This window comes from Zophobas morio, unplaced genomic scaffold, assembly GCF_036711695.1.
Source record: "Zophobas morio isolate AGI-343-1 ecotype UQ-CSIRO unplaced genomic scaffold, CSIRO_AGI_Zmor_V1 ptg000007l, whole genome shotgun sequence".
Lineage (NCBI taxonomy): Eukaryota > Metazoa > Arthropoda > Insecta > Coleoptera > Tenebrionidae > Zophobas > Zophobas morio.
Window position 1 is genome coordinate 905,738 of NW_026972112.1, and position 11,861 is coordinate 917,598.

Here is an 11,861-nt window from a genome sequence, read left to right on the forward strand (position 1 = left end):
AATGGCAAATGTTATTCAATTTTATATAATAACGTAATCTATTTGTGGTTTATGAATCCGTGTTGAATTTTTATTTTGATCTTTGGAAAAAATCAAAATTTTAGACTTCTCCATTTTTCAACTTTCGATTTCTTAATTCTCGATCTTCCTGTTTTGGAGTTTTCAGGTTTTTCAATTCCTCGATTAAGCCATTTTTTTATTTTCCCATTTCTCGATTTCTCAACTTTTTTATATTTCGATTTTTCAGTTTTTAATTCTTCATTTTTTCGAATTTTAAATTTAGTATTTTTCAGGTTTTTGATTTTTCAATTTTTCGACTTCTCGATTTTTTAAATTTTTGATTTCTCAATTTTTCAATGTTTCCATTTCGGGATTTTTAATTTTATCGATCCTGCAGTTTTTCAATTTTTGGATATTTCAGTTTTGAAAATTTTCAATATTGGATTCTTCAATTTTCGACTTTTCGATTTTTTCGATGTTTCAATTATTCTAATCATTAAATTTTAAATTTTTCAGTTTTTTGATGTTTCGATTTCTCAATCTTTCGATTTTTCGACTTCTTGGTTTTAGATTTTTCGGTTTTTCAATTTTATGATTTTTAAAATTCCTGATTTTTCGATTTTTAGATTTTCGATTTTTAACTTCGAGCTGGCGAATTTTCTATTTTTCAATTTTTTGATTTCTCAAGTTTCCCATGTTTCAGTATTGGAATGTTTCAATTTTTAGATTCTTCAATTTTTCAATTTTTCAATATTTGAGTTTTGAAATTTTTCATTTCTATTCTTCTATTTCGATCTTTCGACTTTTCAATTTCTCGTTTTTTCCTTTCTCTATTCTTCAAATTTTCACTTTTAAAATTTTAGATTTTTCCATTTTTTTGACCTCTCGGTTTTAGATTTTTGGATTTTTCAATTTTGATTATTAAAATTTTTGAATTTTAATTTTTTGACATTTTTCAAATTTTGGATTTTCGATTTTTTGATTTTCAAATTTTGGATTTTCGATTTTTTGATCTCAAACTTTTAAATTTTGGATTTTCGATTTTTCAATTCTTCAATTTTTTACCTTTGCGATTTATCAATTTTTCAGTTTTTGGATTTCTCAAGTTTTCGATGTCTCAGTTGTGGAATTTTTCAATTTTCAATGCTTGAATTTTTCGATTTTTCGATGTTTCAATTCTGTTGTTCTATTTCGATCTTTCGGCTTTTCAATTTCCCGTTCCCGTTTCCTTCCTCCATTCTTCAAATTTTCAGTTTTAAAATTTTAGATTTTTCAATTTTCTTTGACGTTTGGATTTTTCGATCTTTCTTTTTTTATTGACTTCTCGGTTGTAGATTTTTGGGTTTTTCAATGTTTCGATAACTAAAAATTTTGAATTTAAATTTTTTGATTCTTCAATTTTTGTTTTTTTTTTTAAATTGTAGATTTCGGAATTTTTCAATTAATCGCTTTTTCATAATTTGCGATTTTTTAAATTCTGGGTTTTCAATGTTTCGGATTTGGAGTTTTTCAATTCTTCAATTTTTCGATTTTGCGAGTTCTCGATATTTCAATTTTTGGATTTCTCAAGTTTTCAATGTTTCAGTTTTGGGATTTTTCAATTTTTCGATTCTTCAATTTTTCTATTTTTCCGTATTTCAGTTTTGGAATTTTTCAATCTTCCTCCATTTTTAATTTTTTCAGTTTTTAAATTTTACATTTTTCAGTTTTTTTGATGTTTCGATTTCTCGATCTGTCTTTTTTATTGACCTCTCGTTTTTAGATTTTTCGGTTTTCCAATTATACGATTTTTAAAATTTTTAAATTTTCAATTTTTTAATTTCTCGATTTTTGGATTTTTCAATTTTTACGATTTTTTAAATTTTAATTTTCGATTTTTATATTTTAAATTTTTGATTTTCTTTTATTGCATTTTTTATAATTGCAATTTTTTAAATTCTAGATTTTCGATTTCTCAGTATTTCAATTTCTCGGTTTTTCACTTTTTTCGATCTTTTAAATTTTGGATATTCGATTTTTCGATTGACCTTGCGATTTATCGATTGTTCAATTTTTGGATTTCTCAAGTTTTCGATCTTTCAGTTTTGAAATTTTTCAATTTTTCCATTTTTCAATTTTTCTTCTATTTTTCTATTTTTCCATATTTCAGTTTTGAAATCTTTCAATCTTTCGATTCTTCTATTTCGATCTTTAGACTTTTCAATTTCTCGTTTTTTCCTGTGGAATTCTCGATTTTTTAATTTTTAGGTTTCTCAATTTTTCAATTTTTAAATTTTAGATTTTCCAGTTTTTTTGATGTTTCGATTCCTCGATTTTTTATTGACTTCTTGATTCTAGATTTTTCGGTTTTTCAATTTTACGATTTAAAAAAATTTTTAATTTTCAATTTTTCTTTCGTTCTTTGGTCCTTCCATCCTTTCGCTCTTGGACCAGTATATCCTTTCGTAATTTCATCCTTCCATCCTTTGGTCCTTACGTCCTAAAGAACTTGCATTCTTAGATTGTTTCGTCCTTTCATTCTTTCGTTCTGTTGTACTGTCGTCCTTTCGTCCTTACGCCCTAACAACCTGGAGCCCTCACGCTTTTTCGTCCCTTCATCCTGTCGTCCATTCGGCCTTTTCTCCTTACATTCCTTCCTAATTTCGTTTTTTTCCTTTCATAATTTGGACGAAATGTGGTGCTTTGATCCTTTAGTTTTTCGTAACTTCGTCCTTAATTCCTTTCGCTCTTTCGTCCGATCGTCCTTTCGTGTATATCATCCTTTCGTCCTTTCGCTCTTTTATCCTATCGTCCTTTCGTTTTTTCGTCCTTTGGTCCTTTGCTTTTTTCGTCCAATCGTCGCTTCGCGTTATCGTCCTTCCGTACTTTCGTCCTTTAGTCCTTTCGTTCTTTCGTCCTTTTGTCCTTTCGTCTTATCGTCTTTTCGTGTTATCATCCTTTCGTCCAATCGTCTTTTCGTGTTATCGTCCTTCCGTGTTATCGACTTTTCGTCCTTACGTCCTTCAGTTCTCTGATCATTTCGTCCTTTGGTCATTTCGTCCTTTCGTCCTATCGTCCTTTCGTCTTTTCATCCTATCGTCCTTTCGCTCTTTCGTCCGATCGTCCTTTCGTGTATATCATCCTTTCGTCCTTTCGCTCTTTTATCCTATCGTCCTTTCGTTTTTTCGTCCTTTGGTCCTTTGCTTTTTTCGTTCAATCCTCTTTTCGCGTTATCGTCCTTCCGTACTTTCGTCCTTTAGTCCTTTCGTTTTCTCGTCCTTTGGTCCTTTGGTCTTTTCGTCCAATCGTCTTTTCGAGTTATCGTCCATCCGTACTTTCGTCCTATAGCCGAAAGGATGATAGGATGAAAAGACGAAAGGACGATAGGACGAAAGGACGAAATAACCAAAGGACGAAATGATCAGAGAACTAAAGGATGTAAGGACGAAAAGTCGATAACACGGAAGGACGATAGCACGAAAAGACGATTGGACGAAAGGATGATAACACGAAAAGACGATAAGACGAAAGGACAAAAGGACGAAAGAACGAAAGGACTAAAGGACGAAAGTACGGAAGGACGATAACGCGAAAAGACGATTGGACGAAAAAAGCAAAGGACCAAAGGACGAAAAAACGAAAGGACGATAAGATAAAAGAGCGAAAGGACGAAAGGATGAAAAGACGAAAGGACAAAAGGACGAAAGAACGGAAGGACTAAAGGACGAAAGGACGGAAGAACGAGAGGACGAAATGACGAAAGACGATAACACGGAAGGACGATAACACGAAAGGACGATTGGACCAAAAAACCAAAGGACCAAAGGACGAAAAAATGAAAGGATGATATGACGAAAGGAGGAAAGGATGATAAACACGAAAGGACGAAAGTATGATAAACACGAAAGGACAATAGGACGAAAGAGCGAAAGGACGATAGGATGAAAATACGAAAGGACGATAGGACGAAAGGAAGAAAGGATGATAGGACGAAAGGTCGACAGGACGATAACACGAAAGAACGAAAGGACGAATTGATCAAAGAACTAAAGGACGTAAGGACTAAAAGACGATAACACGGAAGGACGATTGGACGAAAAAACGAAAGGACGAAAGGATAAAAGGACGAAAGAACAAAAGGACTATAGGACGAAAGCACGGATGGACGATAACTCGAAAAGACGATTGGACGAAAAGACCAAAAGAGCAAACGACGAAAAAACGAAAGGTCGATAGGACGAAAGAACGAAAGGATGACAACACGAAAGGACGATAGGTCTAAAGGACGAAAGGACGAAAAGACGAAGGGACGAAAAGTCGAAAGAACGATAACACGAAAGGACTATAGGACGAAAGAACTAAAGGACGAAAGGTCGAAATGACCAAAGGACGAAAGGACGAAATGACCAAAGGACTAAAGGACGGAAGGACGAAAGGACGAAAGAACGAAAAGACGAAAAGACGGAAGGACGAAAAAACGAAAGATGAAAAGGGCGGAAGGACGAATGGACGAAAGGAAGAAAGAACGGAAGGACGAAAAGATGAGAAGATGGAATTATGAAAGAACGAAATTATGAAACGAAGAAACTAAGTATGAAATGACGAATCGACGAAAAAAAATAAAAGGACGAAAGGTACACAAAGCTTTTATTTGGTGTCAAGAGTTTTTTAAATCAGTGTTTGATAGTCTTTATTATCATTAAAACTTGTGAAAAACGTCTAATAATAAATTGGCAACGATGAACGTAGCAACATTTTTGATGCAATGAGTGATATTTATCTAGACCAATTCTGTCCCAAATCTAATCAAAATCGTTCTAGTTTCCATAAAACGGCGTTCCAAGTTAAAAGAAAAACCACATTTATAAAATCGAGTCATCACAATCTAAATTTCTAAGTTGACTTGTCCGGACTCTTTTTGCGATGTTCTTCTGAAAGTATTTTTACTCTAGACGTCTTTCCAACCAACTAATCTTTGTTTTTAAAAATTTCTAGAGTCCTTAAAACACCCAGAAATGTACAACTAACTATTCTAAATAATTTTAACCAGATTTCATTAATTCGGTGGACTTCTGCAGATTTTTTTTCGTTCGAGTTGATGTAGGTCTGCGTACCGTAATTACAAGAAGTTATTGTTGTTTCTTCTTGTAGAATTTGAAAACACTCAATCGAGCCTTCCATTTACACAAATAATCGAGCTATTTACTTAAAAGAGCGTGACCCCTTGAAATAGTTTGCTTGTAAATTTAAAATAACAGTACATATTCGCAACATTTTCACTACCATTATGAGATCTTTTTTCTGAAACAGGTACTTTGCCACCTGTGCTTCAACAATGATTGCACTTCTTTCCATTGACCCTTTTTTATCATCCAACTCGATAATGATTAATGACTTCATTCGTCTACGAATCCTAGACAAAAAACGTACTTAACGTCCAAAAACCACAAACTCTTGCCACCGGAATTGCCTATTGCATGCCACTACCCAATTTTCTCCCGGCTTTTTTCCCGTCCGGGACTGACCACAGCACCATCTGGTCTGCCATCGACACGTCATCCCTCGAGCCATCAAGGCCAGGCAAAACCGAGTCTTACATATCGTCCATTTGCTACACTTTCCGCATTGCATCGGACTTCTTTTTCGCGCCGACATGCGGCATGCACGCTCGACTGCACTCTGAATGTCATAATAAATGTAAGCGCGTGTTGGCGACCCAAGTTTGGTAAAAATCCAATTTGGATCTCTTCTTGGTCTTCCTAATCGGCAGTGCCTGATTATAATTCTGTCAGTGTGTTAATGCATTCGGTCTAGACGTGCCATATTTGGCGAAGAGACCGTTAGCGTGTGCATGCTTTATTGAGGAGAACGTCTTAATGCAAACTCCACATAAATCAAAACGATCGTTATTTACTGACGTGGAAATAATGACGTGAGCCGATTAAAAAGTTTGGGAAGAAAACGGAACACACGTGCAGGATGTAGGGTAAGCAGGTTTCTAAGACGGAAGGATAATCACGACGGATTGACGTTTTTAGAGAAAAAAAATGAAGAAATGTGTTAATTTACTAATTTGTTAAATCAAGCTTTAGGCACAGCATAATCCAACAGAACAAAATTTTTTCCCACTTTCTAATAATTCTAAATCACACCAAGCAATAAATCCCGTTAGTAAGTCCCCTACATGCACTCTCCTCGCTTCGATTACCACTTGACTTATGATTAATAACGTGTCAAAGCATAAATCTAATCGAGTTTAATATCCAGCATCGTTTAAACTAAATTGTTGATTTCTTAGCGGGTGTCGGTCTCGTGAATAAATATCGTGCCAGCCTGATTCCTTCTTTCGTTCGCTTCGAAAACTCCCAGGCGAGCTTTCCCATTTTATAAACTGTTACTTACAATGTCGGGGTAAAGGTGAAACAATCATAAAAGCGAAGATTTATTTACCACTGCAGTAAACCGTTCCAGGATTCAATTATTCTGCGAAAAAAACCGAAAATTATTGCTCGAGATAGTGTATTAGAAACCGAGCTCTTCAATTACTGCCGTGTGAGCACTCATTATAACGTCAATTATGCGCGCAAATGTTCTTTGTATCCGAGTGTACGCTGCGAGGAAAAAGAGGTGACGCGACTCGGCTTGGTAACTTCCCGAGATGGAGTTTAGTTCAAATGGTGTAGACTTATAATGAAAATACCCTATTCATGGCGTATTGAAAGCCGTCTAGTAACCCCTATTATCATCCGGAATGCAGTGACAACGCAAGCACCTCTAATTTCCGTTTTGAAGGAATCGATATGCTGACGTCACAGATTTGGTTTCGGTTCCCTTGCTTTCACAACATATTCCAAAGAGATTTAAAGATAATTTCTCGGAGGGTGCCACCAACGAAAAGACAAATAAATACGTCGCAGAATCGATATTACAATTTTTACTTTGTAAAGAAATCCGTCGAAGGTTTTTAGACAGAGCTTTCGTCGCCACTAAAGCACAGTCAAACAAATCCAGTTTCTTTGAAAATGAATTATAAAAAAGTGGTCCATGAGAGAATCGAACAACCAATGTAACTAATTGTTATTATAAGTTATAATATTATAATATTAATTTGAGTTTTTTACAAAAGTCTGGTTGCCTATGGTTAAAATCAAAGCGGATTCATAAATCACAAGTACAGTAGGTAGTATGTTATTTTGTAAAATTTAATAACGTCAATGACAATGTTACGTAATTTTGACTTTTTTTCTAAAAATCTGGATGTCAAGACGACAGACAAATTTGTTAATAAGTTTGGTTATTAATATATTTGTTTATAAATTTGTTTATTCACGAGTTTGGTTATATTTATAAATATGATTATAAAATTGTTTCATTATATGTGTATTTGTTCATAAAATTGTTTAATAGCTTGTTTATTCAAACATGTTTCTATGAATTTGTTTACTAATATGTATTTTTTAAATTTATTTATAAAATTGATAGTTCAATCCTAAAATTGTTTGTAAAATTTGTTAATAAATTTGTTCGAAAATTGTCTATTTATCAATTTTCCCTTACATCATTTCGAACTTTCGTCTTTCAGTCGTTTCGTCCTTTAATCCTTTTCCAATTTCGTCCTTCGGTTCTTTCGTCCTTTTGTCCCTCCATTCTATCGATCTTGCACTCTGACGTTCTTCCTTAATTTCGTCCTTTTTTTTGTATTGTCGACCTTTCGTCCTGCCATCCTGTCCCACTTGGGTCTTTACGTTCTTTCGTAATTTCGTCTCTTCGTCCTTTGCTCCTTATACACTACTGTCCTTGTGTCATTTCGTCCTTCCGTCCTTAGGTCCTTTCGTTTTTTCGTTCTTCAGTCCTTCCCTTATGATACTGTTTGTTTATGAATTTGTTTATTTATAAAATTGTCTATTCTTTTTTGTTTATTCATAAATTGGTTACACATTTGTTTATTTATTTATATAATATATTTTTCATAAATGTGTTGGTGTGTTAGTTTGCTAATTCATTATTTACAAATTTTGTTTATAAAATTGTTTATTAATAAATATTTATAAAAATCATTTTAAATTTGTTTGTTCTTTCGTCCTTCTGACCTTTCGATCTTTCATCCTCTATTCCTTTCGCCCTTGAGTCTTTCCTTAATTTCGTTCTTTGGTTCTTTCGTCGCTCAGCCCTATCGTTATTTCGTTTTTCGTCATTTTCACATTTTGTGCTATCGTCCTATCGTCCTTCCATCTATTCGCTTTTGGGTCCTTCCCTCCTTATGTTATTTTGTTCTTTCGTCATTTCATCCTTTGGTCTTTGCGTTTTTTCCTAATTTCGTTGGTAAATCCTTCCTTTATAATGCTGTTTGTTTATGGATTTATTTGTTTATAAAATTGATTAACTTGTTTATTCATAAATTGGCCGTAAATTTGTTTATCTGTATATATTTTTTATAAATGTGTTTATAAATTTGTTGGTGTATTCGTTTATTATTTAATTTGTTTATAGATTCGCTAATTTATAGATGTCTATGTTCATAAATATAAAATTGTTAGTAAAACTGTTAAATTATTAATAAATTAGTTTATTTTGTTTAAAAATTTATATATTCATGCCGTCCTTCCGTTTTTTCGTCCTTCCATCCTTTCGTCTTTCTGTCCTTCCGCCCTTTTCAACTTTCGTCCTTTCGTCTTTTCGTCCTTCCGTCCTTTAGTCCTTTGATCATTTCATCCTTTGGTCATTTAGTCTTTTCGTCTTTTGGTTCTTTCGTCCTATCGTCCTTTCGTGTAATCGTCCTTTCGACCTTTAGTTTTTACTTCTTTTCGTCCATTCGTCCTTACGTCCTTTCGTCCTTTAGTCCTTTGGTCATTTCGTTCTTTCGTCTTTTAGTTCTTTCGTCCTATCGTCTCTTCGTGTTATCGTCCTTTCCACCTTTCGTCCTATCGTTTTTTCGTCCTTTCGTGTTATCGTGCTTTCGTCCTATCGTTCTTTCGTGTTATCGTCCTTTCGCGTTATCGTCCTTTCGTTCTTTCGTCCTTTGGTCCTTTTGTTTTTTTGTCCAATCGTCCTTTCGTGTTATCGTCTTTTCGTCCTTTCGTTCTTCCGTCCTTTCGTCCTTTAGTCTTTTCGTTCTTTCGTTCTTTCGTCCTTTCGTCCTTCCGTCCTTCCGCCCCCTCATCATTTTGAGCTTTCGTCCTTCTGTCTTTCCGCCCTTTTCACCTTTCGTCCTTTCGACCTTCCGTCCGTTGGTCTTTTGATCATTTCGTCCTTTCGTCCTTTAGTTCTTTCGTCCTATCGTCTTTTCGTGTTATTCCTTAGTCCTTTGGATCAAGTGGAGTATTTGTTCTGTTGGACAATAAATTATATTATTATTATTATTATTATCGTCCTTTCAGCCTTTCGTCTTTTCGTTCTTTCGTCCTGTCGTCCTTACGTCCTTTCGTCCTTTATTCCTTTAATCATTTCGTTCTTTCGTCTTTTAGTCCTTTCGACCTATCATCTTATCGTCCTGTCGTCCTATGGTCCTTCGTGTTATCGTCCTTTCGTTCTTTCGTCATTTCATTCTTTGATCCTGTCGTTTTTTCGTAATTTCGTTTTTCAGTCCTTCCTTCATAATGCTGTTGTTTATGGATTTATTTGCTTATAAAATTGATCATTTATTAACTTATTTATTCATAAATTGGCTATAAATTTGCATATATTTTTTATAAATTTGTTTATAAATTTGTTGGTGTATATGTTTATGAATTAATTTGTTTATAGATTCGTTAATTTATAATTGTCTATGTTCATAAACATAAAATTGTTTGTAAAACTGTTTATTAATAAATTATTAGTTTATTTTGTTTAAAAATGTATATTTCATGCACTTTTTTTATAAATTCATTAACAAATTTGTTAGAAATTTGTTTATTTATCAATTTGTCCTTTTGTCCTTTGATCCTTTGTTTAATCATAAATTGGTTAAAAATTTGTTTATAAATTGTTGGTGAATTAGTTTATTAATTAGTTTGTTTATAGATTCATTAATTTATAAATGTCTATGTTCATAAATACAAAACTGTTTATTAATAAATTAGTTTATTTTATTTAAAAATTTATATATTCATGCACTTTTTTATAAATTCATTAATAAACTAGTTAGAAATTTGTTTTTTTATCAATTTATCCTTTTGTCTTTTGGTCCTTTGGTCGATCAGTCCTAGCGTTCTTTCTTTCCTTCGTTCTTTTGCCTTTTTTACTGTTGTCCTTTCATCCTTCTATCCTTTCCTTTGTGGATCCTATGTTCTTTCGTAATTTCGTCCTTTCATCCTTTGGTCCTTTAGTCCGACCGACCTGGGATCTTTATGCCCTTTTGTCCATTCTCTATTTTGCCCTTTCTTCCTTAAATTATTTAATTTCATCTTTCTGTCCTTTCGTAATTTTGTTCTTTCGTCATTTCATCCTTCCGTCTTTTCCTTTTTTCCTAATTTCGTTCTTCAATCCTTGCTTTAATAATGCTGTTTGTTTATGGATTTATTTGTTTATAAAATTGATTAATTATTTATTAACTTGTTTAATCATAAATTGGTTATACACTTGTTTATTTGTATACATTTTTTTTAATTTGTTTATAAATTTGTTGGTGAATTAGTTTATGAATTAATTTGTTTATAATTTCGTTAATTTATAAATGTCTATGTTCATAAATATAAAACTGTTTGTAAAACTGTTTATTAATAAATTAGTTTATTTTGTTTAAAGACTTGCACTTTTTTATAAATTCATTAATAAATTTGTTAGAAATTTGTTTAATTATCAATTTATCCTTTTGTCCTTTGGTCCATTGATCGTTCAGTCCTAGCGTTCTTGCTTTTCTTCGTTCTTTAGCTTTTTTGTACTGTTGTCCTTTCATTCTTCTCTCCTTTCCCGTTGGAGACCTTACGTTCTTTCGTAATTTCGTGCTTTCATCCTTTCGTCCTTCAGTCCTACCGATCTGGAATCTTTATGTCCTTTTGTCCATTCTATATTTTGCCCTTTCTTCCTTATGTTATTTAATTTCATGTTTCTGTCCATCCGTAATTTTGTTTTTTCGTCATTTCACCCTTCGGTCTTTTTGTTTTTTCCTAATTTCGTTCTTCAATCCTTCCTTTATAATGCTATTTGTTTATAGATTTATTTGTTTATAAAATTGATTAATTATTTATTAACTTGTTTAATCATAAATTGGCTATAAATTTGTTTATAAATTTGTTGGTGAATTATTTTATGAATTATTTTGTTTATAGATTCGTTAATTTATAAATGTCAATGTTCATAAATATAAAACTGTTTATTAATAAATTAGTTTATTTTGTTTAAAAATTTATATATTCATGCACTTTTTTTATAAATTCATTACTAAATTTGTTAGAAATTTGTTTTTTTATCAATTTATCCTTTTGTCTTTTGGTCCTTGGTTGTTCAGTCCTAGCGTTCTTTCATCCTTCTATCTTTTCCCTTTGTGGACCTTACGTTCTTTCGTAATTTCGTGCTTCATCCTTTGGTCCTCTGGCCCTACCGACCTGGAATCTTTATGTCCTTTTGCCCATTCTCTTTTTTCTCCTTCGTCATTTCATTTTCTTGTAATTTCGTTCTTCATTTTTCCTTTATAATGCTGTTTGTTTATGGATTTATTTGTTTATGAAATTGATTACATATTAACTTGTTTATTCATAAATTGACTATAAATTTGTTTATTTATATATATGTTGTATAAATTTGTTTATAAATTTGTTGGAGTATTATTTTATTAATTAATTTGTTTATAGAATCGGTAATTTATAGAGATCTATGTTCACAAATATACATATTGTTTGTATAACTGTTTATTAATAAATTAGTTTTTTTGTTTAAAAATTTATATATCCATGGATTTTTAT

The 11,861-nt window shown here is 32.3% G+C and overlaps 2 protein-coding genes across 2 annotated transcripts; both read right to left on the bottom strand.

Moving 5' to 3' along the window:
• Positions 1 to 2,479: 2,479 nt before the first annotated feature.
• On the bottom strand, positions 2,480 to 3,034 carry LOC135124659 (protein PIF-like). The gene is made up of 3 exons (XM_064049893.1): positions 2,866 to 3,034; positions 2,706 to 2,821; positions 2,480 to 2,653 (listed from the first exon to the last, which is right to left on the bottom strand). The coding sequence occupies exons 1-3, from the start codon at positions 3,032 to 3,034 to the stop codon at positions 2,480 to 2,482; spliced, it is 459 nt and encodes a 152-aa protein (XP_063905963.1).
• Positions 3,035 to 8,956: 5,922 nt separating this feature from the next.
• On the bottom strand, positions 8,957 to 11,016 carry LOC135124660 (micronuclear linker histone polyprotein-like). Its single transcript, XM_064049894.1, has 2 exons — positions 10,886 to 11,016; positions 8,957 to 9,236 (listed from the first exon to the last, which is right to left on the bottom strand). The coding sequence occupies exons 1-2, from the start codon at positions 11,014 to 11,016 to the stop codon at positions 8,957 to 8,959; spliced, it is 411 nt and encodes a 136-aa protein (XP_063905964.1).
• Positions 11,017 to 11,861: the final 845 nt, after the last annotated feature.

Coding starts and splice junctions, on each gene's coding strand:
- LOC135124659 (XM_064049893.1), bottom strand. CDS start 3,034: ATGACCAAAGGACGAAATGATCAGAGAACTGAAGGACGTAAGGACGAA. Junction 2,822..2,865: donor GAAAGGACTAAAGGACGAAA/GTACGGAAGGAC, acceptor GGACGAAAAAAG/CAAAGGACCAAAGGACGAAA. Junction 2,654..2,705: donor CGAAAGGAATTAAGGACGAA/GTTACGAAAAAC, acceptor AAATTATGAAAG/GAAAAAAACGAAATTAGGAA.
- LOC135124660 (XM_064049894.1), bottom strand. CDS start 11,016: ATGGACAGAAACATGAAATTAAATAACATAAGGAAGAAAGGGCAAAAT. Junction 9,237..10,885: donor GCACGAAATTACGAAAGAAC/GTAAGGTCTCCA, acceptor AAAGAACTAAAG/GACGAAAGGACGAAATGATC.